Source organism: Ranitomeya imitator, chromosome 5 (assembly GCF_032444005.1).
Source record: "Ranitomeya imitator isolate aRanImi1 chromosome 5, aRanImi1.pri, whole genome shotgun sequence".
Classification (NCBI taxonomy): domain Eukaryota; kingdom Metazoa; phylum Chordata; class Amphibia; order Anura; family Dendrobatidae; genus Ranitomeya; species Ranitomeya imitator.
The window spans coordinates 278,840,378-278,858,340 of NC_091286.1; the positions used below are offsets into that span (position 1 = coordinate 278,840,378).

The 17,963-nt window shown below is 43.0% G+C and overlaps 1 protein-coding gene across 2 annotated transcripts in view; it reads left to right on the forward strand.

The window, feature by feature from the left end:
• The window catches only part of DCBLD1 (discoidin, CUB and LCCL domain containing 1), an 88,427-nt gene that overhangs the window by 39,355 nt on the left and 31,109 nt on the right, over positions 1 to 17,963 (forward strand). For both annotated transcript variants that reach the window (XM_069726200.1, XM_069726202.1), the window contains exon 2: positions 9,267 to 9,485. In XM_069726200.1, coding sequence (XP_069582301.1) covers positions 9,267 to 9,485 — 219 coding nt within the window. The remainder of the gene's footprint in view (positions 1 to 9,266; positions 9,486 to 17,963) is intronic.

The window sequence follows — 17,963 nt, forward strand, 5'->3', positions numbered from 1 at the left end:
TTCCATGCTGTCAAGTGACAGCGTGAGCCCGCAGCTATGATTGGAGGTAAAAAGCTTACCTTTGTCAGTGGCGTCTGCTAATGGGACTACTAGTCACTGAGGCTGAGCCAGCTGCAGCTTATTCCTCAGTGGTTCTCAACCTGGACGGTCGCATCTTGGAAACGTCCAGGTTGAAAACTGTTTTTCACCTGACATGAATTTCGTCGTGGGACAGAACGACAGACAGATGAGGGATATGGTTGTTTTTTATTTTTGTTTTTTTACAGGAGATGATGGCTTCAATGGAATGAGCTTTAGGTGAGTATAACTGTATATTTTTAAATACCGTATATACTCAAGTATAAGCCGAGATTTTCAGCCCATTTTTGGGGTTGAAAGTCTCCCCCTCGGCTGTCTAATTATACTCACCTGCTCCTGGTGCGGTCCCTGCATGTCTTTTCCCCGGCGCTGACAGCTTCTTCCTGTACTGAGCGGTCACATGGTACCGCTCATTACAGTAATGAATATGCGGCTCCACCTCCCATAGGGGTGGAGCCGCATATTCATTACTGTAATGAGCGGTACCATGTGACCGCTCAGTACAGGAAGAAGCTGCCGGCGCCAGGGAACAGACGTGCACGGACCGCACTAGGAGCAGGTGAGTATAACGGGGAGGGGAGCGCTGCGCGATATTCACCTGCTCCTCGTTCCGGGTGACGCTCAGGTCAGAGGGCACGTTGACGTGGTTAGTGGGCGCGTTGACATGGTTAGTGCGCGCGTTGACATGGTTAGTGCGCGCCTTCTGCCTGAACGTCAGTGGCAGTGAAGGAGACGCTGAAGAATGAAAATGGAGCGACGCCAGAACGAGGAGCAGGTGAATATTGAAAGTGCCGGGGGCCTGAGCGACAGAGAGGTGAGTATGTGATTTTTTTATTTTTTTATCGCAGCAACAGCAAATGGGGCAAGTGTCTGTATGGAGCATTTATGGGGCCATAACGTTTGTGCAGCATTATATGGGGCCATAACGTTTGTGCAGCACTGTATGGGGCCATAACGTTTGTGCAGCACTATATGGGGCCATAACGTTTGTGCAGCACTATATGGGGCCATAACGTTTGTGCAGCACTATATGGGGCCATAACGTTTATGCAGCACTATATGGGGCCATAACGTTTATGCAGCACTATATGGGGCAAGTGCCTGTATGGGGCCATAACGTTTATGCAGCACTATATGGGGCAAGTGTCTCTATGGGGCCATAACGTTTGTGCAGCACTATATGGGGCCATAACGTTTGTGCAGCACTATATGGGGCAAGTGCCTGTATGGGGCCATAACGTTTATGCAGCACTATATGGGGCAAGTGTCTCTGTGGGGCCATAATGTTTGTGCAGCACTTAATGGAGCAAGTGTCTGCATGGAGCCATGATCAACGTTTGTGCAGCACTCTATGGGGAAAATATCTTTATGGAGCATCTTATGGGGCCATAATCAACATTTGTGCAGTATTATATTGGGCAAATATCTCTATGGAGCATCTTATGGGGCCATTATTAACCTTTATGCAGGATTATATGGGGCATATTTCAATATGGAGCATCTTATGGGGCCCATCATAAACTTTATGGAGCATTATATGGGGCTCCTGATTCAATATGGATATTCAAAAACACTTAACCTACTGATGTCTCAATTAATTTTACTTTTATTGGTATCTATTTTAACTTTTGACATTTACCAGTAGCTGCTGCATTTCCCACCCTAGGCTTATACTCGAGTCATTAAGTTTTCCCAGTTTTTTGTGGCAAAATTAGGGGGGTCGGCTTATACTCTAGTATTTATGGTAAGTGTGTTTTATTTCAAATAAAGGACTTTATTCTGACTGATTATTTACACCAGTGTTTCCCAAACTCCAGTCCTCACGGACCCCACGGGTCATGTTTTCAGGATTTCCATAGTGTTGCACAGGTGAGACAATTTCTGATGCCTTGATGATACTTCCACAATACTAAGGAAATCCTGAAAACATGACCCATGGGGTCCGTGAGGACTGGAGTTTGTGAAACACTGTTTTACACTATAACTAGGATTAGTAATGGATAGGTGTCTCGAGGTATGTGCACACTATCAGTAAATGCTGCAGGTTGGACGATGCGTACTTGTCCAACTGGCAGAGTCCAGATGTTACAGCATAGTGGATGTGATTTCAAGATATCCCATGTTCACTGTGTCTAGAGACATCCGCTTTTCACCCACGAAGATGGACATCCAGCATGTCTCTCCGGACCGCAGCATGTCTATTTATCTTGCAGAATCGCGAGCCTCTGCAAGATAAATTTCACCCGTACAATGTATTGGACACGGTGAATCTGCACGGTTCAATGAACACATCAGGGGCAGCACAGTGGCGCAGTGGTTAGCACTGCAGCCTTGCAGCGCTGGAGTCCTGGGTTCTAATCCCACCCTGGATAACATCTGCAAAGAGTTTGTATGTTCTCTGTGTTTGCGTGGGTTTCCTCCGGGTACTCCGGTTTCCTCCCACATTCCAAAGACATACTGATAGGGAATTTAGATTGTGAGCCCCATCGGGGACAGCGATGATAATGTGTGCAACCTGTAAAGCGCTGCGGAATATGTTAGCGCTATATAAAAATAAAGATTACTATTATTAACACATGCGGATTCACCTGCTTTAAATAGCCGGCAGCGCTTTGGACGTAGTGGACATGCACTGTGCCTGATCGTGTGCGCATATCCTTATAGACACCTCTCCATTACTAGGCCGTGGGCTTAATGTCACCAGACTACAAAGGTGACATCAACCCTACAAATATGAACTCCACTTGTCACCACCACATGGCAAGAGGGAAGAATTGACGCATCTAATACATCTCGGTATTAGCGGCAGCAGGCGTAGGCTGATGAGAATAGTAGTCCCATCCGCCAACACCAGTGACCGGATGTAAACTTTGATCGCAGCTGCAGGAATACGCTGTCACTTGAAACAATGGGGACCATGACTGTCTGACCGGCTGTTATGATTTTCCAGCCAATCAGGGGCAGTGTTTGCCACGCTGTCATGCACATGACAGTGTGGCAAACACTGGATGTTCTGGGCCCCCAAGTGAATGGGGTTCGGGTCCGGGTACTGTTCTGGTAGCCGAACTTTGTTTGAGGCCGGACGTAAGCATCCAGGGGTCTGCCCATCTCTACATATGGGGTGTCTGTGTACTCAGGAGAAATTGCACAACAAATTTTGGGGTACATTTTCACCTGTTACCCTTGTGAAGATAAAAATTTGGGGCTAAAGTTACATTTTTGTAAATAGAGGTAAAATGTTCATTTTTTTTCTCTTTTACATGGCAATAATTTCTGTGAAGCACCTGAAGGGTTAATAAACTTATGGAATGTGGTTTTGAGGGCTTCGAGTTGTCACTTTTTGGTATTTTCTGTCATATTGGCCCCTCAATGTCACTTCAAATGTGATGTGATCCCTTAAAAAAATAATTTTGTACGTTTTGTTGGAGAACTGAGAAATTACTGATCACCTTTTAACCCTTCTATCTTCCTAACAAATAAAATTATATAAAAAAATTGTGCTGGTGTAAAGTAGACATGTTGGAAATGTAATTTATTAACTATCTTGTGTGATATAACTCTCTGGTTTAGGGGCATAAAAATTAAGTTTGAAAATTTCTGAAATTTTCACCAAATTTCAGATATTTTCACAAAGAAACGCAAGTCATATTGAACAAATGTTACCACTATCATGAAGTACAATATGGCACAAGAACAGTGGTCAGAATTGAAAAAATTGGCCTGGTCAGGAAGGTGAAAACAGGTTTCGGGATGAAGAGGTTATTATGCATGTTCATATGTCCAGGTATCAGTTATTATCTGGATCTGTTACAAAATGGAATCTATCTGTAGGATTACTTACGCTCCCCCCACAAACAAAAAAACAAACCATTTGTAAGCATGTTTCAAAGACAAGTCCAAAATACTTTTACACGGCCATTCCATTCCTCTGTTACTGAGAAATCAGCGTCTGAACTGATCTGCAAATGGCTATGGGAGATCTGAAGCCTATGTCACTCCAGCTCTATTGCTATCCCAACGTGGCTGCCTCCTGCTTGACTGGCAGCTTCTGTGCTTTGTGACTTCAAATCAAAGGAGAAATCAGTAACTTATTAAAGTATTTTATGCCAGAAGAACTAATTCCCAGAATATTCGGTATGGTCAGGGAAACCGCCAGTAAAATGGATCACTTGCAGAATAAAATTGGACTAGAAACTGACATCAAAGTGCGCATCTGTGTTTGGACATGAGAACAGTGCTTTAGGGTATGTTTCCACGTTCCGGAAACGCTGCGTTTTTGACACTGGGTTTTTGTTACAGCATAGTGGAGGGGATTTAATGAAATCCCGTCTCCACTATGCAGAAAAAAACGCATGCGTCTTTGCCGTGAAAACGCACATGCGGCACGTTTTTTCAGAACGCAGCATGTTGTTACAATGAGCAAAACACGCAAGAACACCGCAGGTGACCTGCCAGTGACCTCAGGTGCAGATTTGGTCAGGATTTTACCTGCATAAAATCCTGACCAAAGCCTGAAGCAAGCCTGAACGTGGACACATACCCTAAGAGGCTGACATTAGGTAGCGGGATGAGACAATCGGCACAGATGCATGACTTGTGTGTAAATAGCCCGCCCAAAGATTGGCATTTGCAGTAACTTCTTTCTGTTCATAATTCTAGTCCAACAACTAGTCATGTGAAAGTATGTTTTTAAAAAAACGTACACCAATCAATGTCACTGTCTACGTACATGATCGTCATTGTTCTTGAAAGATCACTTCATTATGTTTCCTTCTATGAACATAAAGAATGAGGTGCCAACAGATATGCAACATATAGATGTAGGACAACAGAAAGACGAGATACAAGGTTGGGCTGGGAAGGGCTGAAATATGAATGAAAGGAGGAAGTCGTGAGTGTTACATTCATAAAATAGCTTCCCAGGGCCTCTGGCCACACCTTTCTCATCTAGATGACATGGAAAGCATACTTGTACAACGAGAGTGGTGTATAAACAGTAGATGATAGGGCCAGTGATGCCTAGCAATGCACTGCTATGACCACCCTTGTACAAGATGGAGATGCCCTTTAATAAACAACGGCAGGCATACAATGTAAAAACGGAAACCAGTTTTTATAGTAGACTAGCTGAAGAGCCCGGCATTGCCTGGGCATAGTAAATATCTGTGGTTAGTTATAGCACCTCACTTCTCTTATTTTCCCATCACGCCTCTCATTTTCCCAATCACATCTTTCATTTTCCCCCTCACATCTCTCATTTTCTCCCTCACTACTCTCATTCCCCCCTAACACTTGTCATTTCGACCTCACATCTGTCATTTTCCGATCACTCCACTATTTTCCCTCACTCCTCTCATTTTGCACTCACACCTTTTCATTTTCACCTCACACCTCTCATTTTCACCTCAGTATATACATGTTTCTCATCTCCCTTATATATAGTATACACCTGTATGTCATCTCCTGTATTATAGTATATACCTGTATGTCATCTCCCCTGTATATAGTGTATACCTGCTGTGTGTCATCTCCCCTGTATATAGTATATACCTGTATGTCATCTCCTCCTATATATAGTATATACCTGTATGTCATCTCCTTCAATATATAGTATATACCTGTATGTCATCTCCTCCTGTATATAGTATATAGTATATATCTGTGTGTAATCCTCCTGTATATAGTATATACCTGTATGTCATCTTCTATATATAGCATATACCTGTATGTCATCTCCTCCTGTATATAGTATATACCTGTAGGTCATCTGCTCCTGTATATAGAAATATTCTCAAAAAAGTATAGGTAAATGGGCTTCAATTAATTTAGGAATCATATAGACCCAGAAAAAAATCTTTATTAAACTTGATTAAAAATGCCACCAACCTGTGGCTGCACCAGAAAAAAGTCACAAAAAACACCGTGAACAAACTAGGGTGGGGGAAGGACAAATCCCTAGAAAATACCTAGGTCACGCCTACCTACCAGCGGGGGTTGGCACCCTATGGGGAACGATGATAATGTGTGCAAAACTGTAAAGCGCTGCGGAATATGTTAGCGCTATATAAAAATAAAGATTATTATTATATATTATATGGCGCCCCCGCTCCGCGTCGGCTGAACCCTAGGGTCCCTGATAAACCCTAATGATCCCCAAAGGGTCCCTCTACCCACACAGTGGTGTACTAAAGGTACCCCTCGAAGCTAGACATATAACAACTGTGTCTAGGGAATCCTCAAACCCCACACCTGTGAGTTAAAAACAATAAGAGAACATGCAGAGGGCTATTGACAGTCGCATTTTGCCACCCTCACGTATGATGCGTGACCTATGGGGCAAAAAATAAAACACTTTCGCAGATGATACTGCCTATGTTTCAATCAATGCTGTGGGGGATATGCAACTGCAAAACTCCACCCCACTATAACAAATACAGATGGATATATTATGCCTCATACCCCAAAATCTATTGTCAGATACAGGCATAAGTGTATAGCGATACTCATCATATCATATCACATCTGCTCCTGTATATAGTATATACCTGTGTGTCATCTCCTCCTGTATATAGTATATACCTGTATGTCATCTCCTGTATATAGTAAGTACCTGTATGTCATCTCCTCCTCTATATAGTATATACCTGTGTGTCATCTCCCCTGTATATAGTATATACCTGTGTGTCATCTCCTCCTGTATTAGACCTCATTCACACGTTATTTGCTCAGTATTTTTACCTCAGTATTTGTAAGCTAAATTGGCAGCCTGATAAATCCCCAGCCAACAGGAAGCCCTCCCCCCTGGCAGTATATATTAGCTCACACATACACATAATAGACAGGTCATGTGACTGACAGCTGCTGTATTTCCTATATGGTACATTTGTTGCTCTTGTAGTTTGTCTGCTTATTAATCAGATTTTTATTTTTGAAGGATAATACCAGACTTGTGTGTGTTTTAGGGCGAGTTTCGTTTGTCAAGTTGTGTGTGTTGAGTTGCGTGTGGCGACATGCGTGTGGCAACATGCGTGTAGCAACATTTTGTGTGTCGAGTTGCATGTGACAGGTTAGTGTAGCAAGTTTTGCGCATGGCGAGTTTTGCGCATGGCGAGTTTTGCGCGTGGCAAGTTTTATGTGTGGTGCCTTTTGAGTATGTGCAAGTTTTGTGTGAGGCAACTTTTGCATGTGTTGCAACTTTTGTGCATGTGGCAATTTTTGCGCGTGTGCAAGTTTTGGGCGGCGACTTTTGTGTTTCGACTTTTATGTGGCGAGGTTGGCGCATGTGTGGTGAAATGTGTGCTGAGGGTAATAGGTGTTCAAGCATGAGGTGAGTTTTGCACTTGTGGCGAGTTTTGCGCGTGGCGAGTTTTGAGCGGCGACTTTTGTGTTTCGACTTTTATGTGGCGAGGTTGGTGTATGTGTGGTGAAATGTGTGCTGAGGGTAATATGTGTTCAAGCATGTGGTAGTGTGTGGCGCATTTTGTGTGTGTGTTCATATCCCCGTGTGTGGTGAGTATCCCATGTCGGGGCCCCACCTTAGCAACTGTACGGTATATACTCTTTGGCGCCATCGCTCTCATTCTTTAATTCCCCCTTGTTCACATCTGGCAGCTGTTAATTTGCCTCCAACACATTTCCTTTCACTTTTCCCCATTATGTAGATAGGGGCAAAATTGTTTGGTGAATTGGAAAGCGCGGGGTTAAAATTTCACCTCACAACATAGCATATGACGCTCTCGGGGTCCAGACGTGTGACTGTGCAAAATTTTGTGGCTGTAGCTGCGACGGTGCAGATGCCAATCCCGGACATACACACACACACATACACACATTCAGCTTTATGTATTAGATATCGCACTAGGTTATAGGAAGGACAACACTGGCAAATATCCCAAGATCTACTATCTGTGGGAGTTTGAAAAGATTTAAAGGGAACCCGTAAGTTGATTCATGGAGCCCAAACTACCTGCAGTGTGAATGTGGCTTCTGCGTTACCACACTACGGTCTGTAACGATGTGTGTTCCAGAGGAAGGTGAAATGCGGCCAAGAGGACTGCATCATCGCCTTTTACATAGATTGTGAGATTACCAATTGTTAGGGACTGATTTTTGCAGCTTACATTTTTCCAAAACACTGGGAACCATCAGCTTTAGCTTACTAACATATTGGTTGTCGGTGATGAGATGAGATACCTAAGAAAGTACCTGACTCTTTTCTGTTTTATTGTAAGCTGAGCACGGAGTAAACAAGATAAATCCCAAGTGCTGGATAAAATGTATAAAACCCTTTTACTGGTTCGTGAAGGGAAGGGTGCTGTAACGACAGTGACAAGATGTGTGCAAATGCAGATAGTGGATCTACACTGCAATAATTGCAGCTGAAAATGGATCAGACACCTTGCCATAGTGTGAAGTATGGCACATGCTCCTCCTCGGCACTGACCGTCATGAACCTTGCCATAGTGTGAAGTATGGCAGATGCTCCTCCTCGGCACTGACCGTCATGAACCTTGCCATAGTGTGAAGTATGGCAGATGCTCCTCCTCAGCACTGACCGTCATGAAGCTTGCCATAGTGTGAAGTATGGCAGATGCTCCTCCTCAGCACTGACCGTCATGAAGCTTGCCATAGTGTGAAGTATGGCAGATGCTCCTCCTCGGCACTGACCGTCATGAACCTTGCCATAGTGTGAAGTATGGCAGATGCTCCTCCTCGGCACTGACCGTCATGAACCTTGCCATAGTGTGAAGTATGGCAGATGCTCCTCCTCGGCACTGACCGTCATGAACCTTGCCATAGTGTGAAGTATGGCAGATGCTCCTCCTCGGCACTGACCGTCATGAAGCTTGCCATAGTGTGAAGTATGGCAGATGCTCCTCCTCAGCACTGACCATCATGAACCCCGTCAGCCTTTCATGTAGGATGATATGATCTTATTAAAACAAGGGATGGAAATTCTTATAAGTTCAGATTATCCCCAGAAATAGTATATCTAATGCCTTGTGTACACCATTTTGTCTAACCCTACATTATTAAATGGCAGTTGTGTGCTCTACTAGGCCAGAGCATAGAGATTTCTTCTGTTACTACCAGGGTGAAATACATGTACTCTTCAGAATCTGTAATGTGTAGCATGGGTGTGAAGAGATAAGTGTAAGTTTATTGTTCGTCTTTCTTTGCTTTTACAGTAGGTGGATGTGGACATATCGTCAGTAATGAAGAAAGTGGAACGATAACATCGAAGAACTATCCTGGTACCTATCCAAACTACACCCAGTGTACGGTGACGATCCGAGTACCCATGGGGAAGAGCCTGTATGTGAAGATGGCAGACCTGGATATAGAATCCCCAGACTGTGAATCTGCTTATCTTAAAATCTACAAGGGATCATCAGATGAAGAAGTTGGTGAGTTGACACAAAATGGGTTGTGCCACCTGTTTGTTTCACTGCCTGAGACAGATCCGGATGAAAGTAATCTCCTGACAATCCACCTCCTATATTATACAAGCCGCCTTATTATTTCCCTGGAAAGGGTTAAGAGGTGTAGATGATCTTGAAGTGTGATGCCCTGAATCGCAAATGATCCGTCCCTCCCTTGCTGACAGTAGAATATATCCGGTCTCTGTATAAAAATGAAGAGGACCTGGTAAGCATTGGGTATACGATGGTGATTGCTGATTGTCATCTATCCACAGGAGAACCGATCACTTGCTGATCCTAACACTCAGTCCCCAAGGATCCTCTCGAGCTGTGCCTCCCAATTCCCACTGAAAGTTGCTGCCAGACTTTTTTATTTTCTGTATTAGGCCAGAAACACACTATCATATCACATCCGATGCAAAAGTATTGAATGCGGTATGCTAATGACACTGAGCTCATGCGAGCGTGATCCAAGTATTTGTGCTTGCATCAGAGAATTGGAGCACAGCTGCGGAGGAGATGGAGAAATTAATTTCTCCATCTCCTCCATTGGTAATCGCACTGCACTCTGGTGATATCCAAGTGCAGTGAGATGTTTCACATGCACCCATGGACTTACAGTTACCGTATATACTCGAGTATAAGCCGACCCCCTTAATTTTGCCACAAAAAACTGGAAAAACTTAATGATTCGAGTATAAGCCTAGGGTAGAAAATGCAGCAGCTACTGGTAAATTTCAAAAATATAATGCTCCATACAGTTGATGGTGGGCCCATATAATGCTCCATAAAGTTGATGATGGGCCCATATAATGCTCCATCCAGTTGATGATGGGCCCATGTAATGCTCCATAAAGTTGATGTGCCCATAAAATGCTCCATAGAAAAACATGCCCCATGTAATGCTGCATTACGCCCCATAAGATGCTCCATTTAAAACTGTGCCATATAGAATGCTCCATACAATTCATTAGTGCCCCATAGATGCTCCATATAAAGCTGTGCCATGTAGAATGCTCCATACAATTCATTAGTGCCCCATAGATGCTCCATATAAAGCTGTGCCATATAGAATGCTCCATACAATTCATTATTGCCCCATAGATGCTCCATATAAAGCTATGCCATATAGAATGCTCCATACATTTCATTATTGCCCCATAAGATGATCCCTATATAGCTGTGCCATATAGAATGCTCCATACATTTGATTATTGCTCCATATAAAGCTGTGCCATATAGAATGCTCCATGCATTTCATTATTGCCCCATAGATGATCCATATAAAGCTGTGCCATATAGAATGCTCCATACAATTCATTATTGCCCCATAGATGCTCCATATAAAGCTGTGCCATATAGAATGCTCCATACATTTCATTATTGCCCCATAGATGCTCCATATAAAGCTGTGCCATATAGAATGCTCCATACACTTCATTATTGCCCCATAGATGCTCCATATAAAGCTGTGCCATATAGAATGCTCCATACAATTCATTATTGCCCCATAAGATGATCCATATATAGCTGTGCCATATAGAATGCTCCATACATTTCATTATTGCCCCATAGATGCTCCATATAAAGCTGTGCCATATAGAATGCTCCATACAATTCATTATTGCCCCATAGATGCTCCATATAAAGCTGTGCCATATAGAATGCTCCATACATTTCATTATTGCCCCATAGATGCTCCATATAAAGCTGTGCCATATAGAATGCTCCATACACTTCATTATAGCCCCATAGATGCTCCATATAAAGCTGTGCCATATAGAATGCTCCATACACTTCATTATAGCCCCATAGATGCTCCATATAAAGCTGTGCCATATAGAATGCTCCATACACTTCATTATAGCCCCATAGATGCTCCATATAAAGCTGTGCCATATAGAATGCTCCATACAATTCATTATTGCCCCATAGATGCTCCATATAAAGCTGTGCCATATAGAATGCTCCATACACTTCATTATTGCCCCATAGATGCTCCATATAAAGCTGTGCCATATAGAATGCTCCATACAATTCATTATTGCCCCATAAGATGATCCATATATAGCTGTGCCATATAGAACGCTCCATACATTTCATTATTGCCCCATAGATGCTCCATATAAAGCTGTGCCATATAGAATGCTCCATACACTTCATTATAGCCCCATAGATGCCCCATATAAAGCTGTGCCATATAGAATGCTCCATACATTTCATTATTGCCCCATAAGATGATCCATAGTATAAAGACATACTCGCCTCTCCTTGCTTGGTGCCCGCTGCTCCTCAGCGTCCCGTCTAACCGCACTGACTGTTCAGGCAGAGGGCGGTGCGCACACTAATACGTCATCGCGCCCTCTGACCTGAACAGTCACAGCAAGAGGACGGGAAGACGGAGCGGCACCCGGCGGGTGGAACGTGGACAGGTGACTCTGAAATACTCACCTGCTCCGGCGTGGTCCCTGGCAGCTTCTCCCGGACAGATGGTCTCCGGCGCCCGCAGCTTCTTCCTGTAGTAAGCGGTCACGTGGGACCGCTCATTACAGGAATGAATATGCGGCTCCACCACTATGGGAGTGGAGTCCATATTCATTACTTTAATGAGCGGTACCACGTGACCGCTGAACAGAGGAAGAGCTGTGGCACCCAGAGACTGGGACAGGCAGGGACAGCGACAGGAGCGCCGGGACTAGGTGAGTATATGACAGTCCTCTCTCCCCCTCACCCGCCGAACCCACCGCCAATCATGACTCAAGTATAAGCCGAGAGGGGACTTTCAGCCTAAAAATTTGGGCTGAAAATCTCGGCTTATACTCGAGTATATACGGTATATGAAAAAGTTTGGGCACCCCTATTAATCTTAAGCTTAATGTTTTATAAAAAATGTTTTTTTTTTGCAACAGCTATTTCAGTTTCATATATCTAATAACTGTTGGACACGGTAATGTTTCTGCCTTGAAATGAGGTTTATTATGCACCTGTCAAATTTTGTTTCAATGCAGATTGCATATTTTCTGTTAGTACAATAAACCTCATTTCAAGGCAGAAACATTACTGTGTCCAACAGCTATTAGATATATGAAACTGAAATGGCTGTTGCAAAAAAAACAATTTTTATAAAACATTAAGCTTAAGATTAATAGGGGTGCCCAAACTTTTTCATATAACTGTATATGGGAGCATGCGATCCGAACTGGCAAATAATTGCGGATGTGAGCTATCTCATAGGTTATTGTTCTGCCAAGTGCTATCCGAATTTTTTTTTTTTATCGGATTGCAGTTGTCCGATTACATCGATCAGGCAGTTGTAACCTGTTGTCATAAGAGATTTTAGGGGCATTCAAAGATGGCTGATGTACCTCTAATGTGTATGTCCTGCTTAAAGGGATGGTGCCGCAATTTTTCTTTCCTATTAAACATGATTGTTTATATAAACAATTATTTTTAATACAAAATTACATTTTTTCACTTTATTTTTTTTATTATTAATTATTTACCACTCCAGCATTTGTTTTAATTTTTAGCGTTGGAGTGGTGTCACTAATGTAACTCCCCTGCCCCCAGTAATCTTCTTACCTAGTGCCTCTCCGGTCCCACACTGCCATCTTGTGATCGCAACTTCTGACTGACCGGAAGTCAGAAGTAACGGTCACAAGCTCTCAATACAAGTCTATAGGCCTCGTTCTGGCTTTTATAGACTTGCATTGAGAAGTGACTTCTGGCCTGCCCAGCAAACACTGGAGCAATCCAGCAGATCACAAACTGCTGGACACCTATCGGAGTGGCATCAATAACAGAAGAAGACGGCAGCTGGCAAGTATGAGACTAAGTGCAGGGAACTTAGAATAGTGGCACCTCTCCAGCTATGCAATAAAAGAAAACTCTGGAATGGTGCTTGACATTGTTTTCACTGGTGAACCCTTTTATCACCCATCCACTGGATAGTGATAACTTGCTGATCTATGGGAGTCTGACCGCTGAGACCGGCACCAATCCAAAGAATGGAAAGTTTTTATCCTCAAAAGAGAGCTTCCCTAGAATGGATTGGCAGTGTGAATGCCCAATCACCGCTCCATATGTTCTCTATGGGCTGCAAGAGGTCAGCACCCACTTAGAGAATGAATGGCGCAACGGTCAAGCATTCACACTTCAGCTCCATTCCAATGGGAATAAAGGTGCTCTTTTCTGCCAATCAGCAAAGTTTGGACCCCAGTGATCAATAAGTTATCGCTTATCCTGTGGATGGGTGATAACTTGTGTTCACTGGAGAACCCTAAAGGGTGGATTAACACTTCTTTTGCAATGTCCATTTTTTAACATTGGAGCATATAGGTTAGGAGAACTTCCCAACTTACGCCCTTGATGGACTCCTTCAATGTATGCCACTGTACTGTTATATGATGCCCTTAGGCTACTGAGATACTGAGAGCTATGGGTCACTGGAAGCCTATAGAATAGTGTAGTCCACTATACAGGGCGGGGATGGAGAAGGTAGAACAAGATAATCAGGAAAATTCTCTGGTGAATGCATCTATTTGAAGTATATGTCGGAAGTTCTGGTTCACTGGAAATTCTCCTTGGTTACTTACTGCAGATAGACCTTGCCGCCTGTGTCAGTCCGCTATGTCTACTCGGCCTACTCTTGTTCAGTAAACTGTATGAGGGGATTACAGATTAATTATACGTTATCTCTCTTACAATTAATTACCAGTTAACAGGTTGTGTTGTGGAGCTTAAGGAGTCTGAGCATATGTCCGCTTACCCTTAGGTGACCTCTGTTTTCGGCTGTGCATTCCTCACGCTTTGTTCAGCCTGAGCTTCTACAAGCAGCTGTCCATGTCAGAAGATATTAGCATAAGGGCACTGTTCTCCCACCTTCTAAATCGGCTCTACAATACAACCCCGCCTAGTGAAGGGTTTCAGGATAGACTAGGAGCACATGTCCAATCTTACATGCAAAACATGAGTTTTATTAGACCATGACATGGCCCTTCAAGTTCTATGGTTTGCTATATTTTCAGCAATGACAACCAAGAGTGGGAGAACTTGACTACACAAACCAGGTTTATTGAACCGTTGATTCCGCACTTTTCCACATACTGACTGCTTCATCTAGTGACAGTCATCAGAGGAGGCTTAGGAGGAGACCGCTTCATATATTGGTAGCTGCCAACAACTATTTATTGGTGGGGTCCTTCAACTTCTGTTTCTTTCACTCTGCCGTCTCCTCCTGAAGAAACCATTGAACAATAACGATGACTGACATGCGATCTACAGTAAGCACCTAGACACCAAATCTGACTTCATAGCATGGTTCCAGAGATTGGATCTAAAAAAAAAAGCATATAAACTTCATAAGATGACTGCAGTTTTGGGTGATGCCCACAAACACTTCTGACACTGTTCAGACAATTATTTTGGCTCTACTCCTGGCCAATGATTTATTAAAGGGAATCTGTCGTGTTGAAAATGGTGTCTGATCTGCAGGCAGGATGTTATAGAGCAGGAGGAGCTAATCAGATTAATAAATTTTTTTGGGGGGAAATTACAGATTATCTTTCATTATATTTGTTGAAATCCCTGGTGTTTGTATGCACAGAAGTCCTACTAAGTGATTGACATTCATTCCTGTATGACTGCATGCAGAGGTCGCTGTCCGTCACTGAGTAGCACCGCCCACTGGACTCATACACATGGTACAAACACAGGGCCTGATACAGAATGTGACTTTTAAAAAAAAAAGTCTGTAAATGATTTGCACAAGTGCACACTAGTCCCTCTCCTCCAGCTTCACCACCCCACCATTTGTAATAATTTTCAAAACAGAGGTTAATGACAAAAAATAAAGACTTTGCCCTCAAGTTAATGAACCACATGTGACGCTTTGAAGTATGAGGCACAAAAACCACAAGGCAGAAAAAAGTGACTTAATAAAAAAAGTTCTAAAATAGTGCAAATGACGAATTAAGGCCTATCCCACTTGTTACAGGAGAAAACTGTGCACAGGAATCCAGGTGTTACTCTGTGCCTTGTAGAGCCAAATACTCGTTTGCATTTTTATTGATGTCCCATGTTTATGCGACACCGCCCTTATGTCCTACCTATTATTGTGAGATGCTCCTGTTTGGGTTACAGTCTTTCCTGGACAAGTGATTGTTTCCTGTTATTTAGCCAACATGTGACGTAAAGAGTCAGGACAAAGGTATGATGGCATTGGGATATGTGCATTGTATTGTGTGCGCTCAGACGGTAGGTCAGAACGGATGTTAGTCTGTTGTAGGCCTCTGGAAAAGGAAGCTGCAATAGTCTCCACATGTGTTATTACTGTCAATGATCTGCTCAACTTGAGAAACCTTTTTTGTAGCCAAAAATACTCGATTTCTACTTTCTGTTGATGCAGAACATATAGATGGGGCGCATGGCATCTAGTTTTCATCGAATTTCATTATGTATAATCAAAGCCTTTTATGGCATTTTTATTCCTTGCAAATTTCTGAATAATCCTGTAAATCTCTTTATGGTGGGTGTTTAAAAGCGGTCTTCTCCTGACTTGTATGCCTGATCCATCCATTCTGCAGCATCTCTTCTCATAACTCTGCATAGTTCTGTTCCACTACTGTTACTCTTAGGAATGCATGATAAAATTACCATTCCCTCGTCAAAAGGGCGTGTTCTACTTTTTACACAGTCTGATACGGTCAGCCCTGATTGGACAGTGTCAGTGTGCAGGGGGAAATGGTAACGCCCACTTGTCAATTGATTCATAAATTCCTTGGAGAAGTAACAGAGCAACAACCTAACGCACATCTCTTAAGATACTTTAGTCTTGATTCTGAAGTCTGCAGATTCTTGATAAAATAGACATGTCAGGAGAGTAGGTAGAGCAGAAGCTGGGACATTTGCATCACCGGGCCTTTCCTAACAATGAGGGTCAACAATATGTAACCCTAAGGGTATGTGCACACGTATTCTTGGCCACTGCGGATTTTTCCGCAGCAGATTTGCTGCGTTTTTTCTGCAGAAAAAAGTGACATGCTGCGGAATGTAAACCGCTGCGTTTCCGTGCAGTTTTTCCGCAGCATGTGCACAGCGTTTTTGGTTTCCCATAGATTTACATTGAACTGTAAACTCATGGGAAACTGCTGCGGATCCGCAGCAAAATCTGCATCGTGTGCACATACCCTAAAGGCTAATTAAGGTCTGAAACCTTGGTCAATCTTATCTGAGCACACAAATCTCCCAAGGGTGCCCAAACTTTTGCATTGGCTCATTTTCTTTTTTTGTAATTTTTAAAATGGGAAAAAAATGACTATTGAGTATCCGCTGATGTATTGTCTTGGTTGCCCTCCAGCTTTCTTAATAGCAGGATAAATGGGATCATATTTACCGTAGGTGCTTTTTCTATTTGTCTCATATCTCTTTCACTAGCACCCTGAGTGTGGGGGGATCTTTGTTCTGCCAGGCAGGTATACAGACCCTGCATGTCTCCCATCCCAGATCTCTGATTGGGGTGCTAATTGTGTTTTCCTGGAAGGGAAGGTCCATCAGTGGTGTAGCAGTGCTCAGGGAGAGGGTCTGCTGAGCAGGGGATAGATAAGGCCAGTCCTGGGCACAGTGCCCTTTATCAGTCTGTCACTGAGTGCAGGTCTGTAGATTATGCCTGACACTTCCATTACTGTGCTATGATGGCTCTCCTCCGTACTGTTCATCATCCATCTAATGGATTGCTAGAGACCTGTCGTGGCCTGGCCTCTCACCTGGACCATATTTTTTATATCCATCAGTAATGACTGATGGAGAAAATCCAAAGGGGAGATAAATGGGCTTGTCATTTCTCTGTACTTGAGAAAAAGTGGATTTGTTTGACAATACCGTACTATGACCAGTGGGGTGCACGTAGCTTTACCTAGGGAGACACATTCACATACAGTAGCTGTACATTAGGAGGACGCTACTGCTGTAATGACTCCTTTATTTTAGTGTCATCATTTTAACCCCTCAGTGACACCAATTTGGTACTTAATGACCAGGCCAATTTTTACAATTCTGACCACTGTCCCTTTATGAGGTTATAACTCTGGAACGCTTCAACGGATCCCACTGATGCGGAGATTGTTTTTTCGTGACATATTGCACCTCATGATAGTGGTAAAATGTATTCAATATGACCTGCATTTATTTATGCAGAAATGGAAATTTGGCAAAAATTTAGAAAATGTAGCAATTTTCAAAATTTTAATTTTTGTGCCCTTAAATTAGAGAGTCATATCGCACAAAGTAGTTAATAAATACCATTTCCCACATGTCTGCTTTACATCAGCGCAATTTTGTAAACATATACCGTATACACTCGAGTATAAGCCGACCCGAGTATAAGCCAACCCCCCTAATTTTGCCACAAAAAACTGGGAAAACTTATTGACTCGAGTATAAGCCTAGGGTGGAAATGCAGCATTT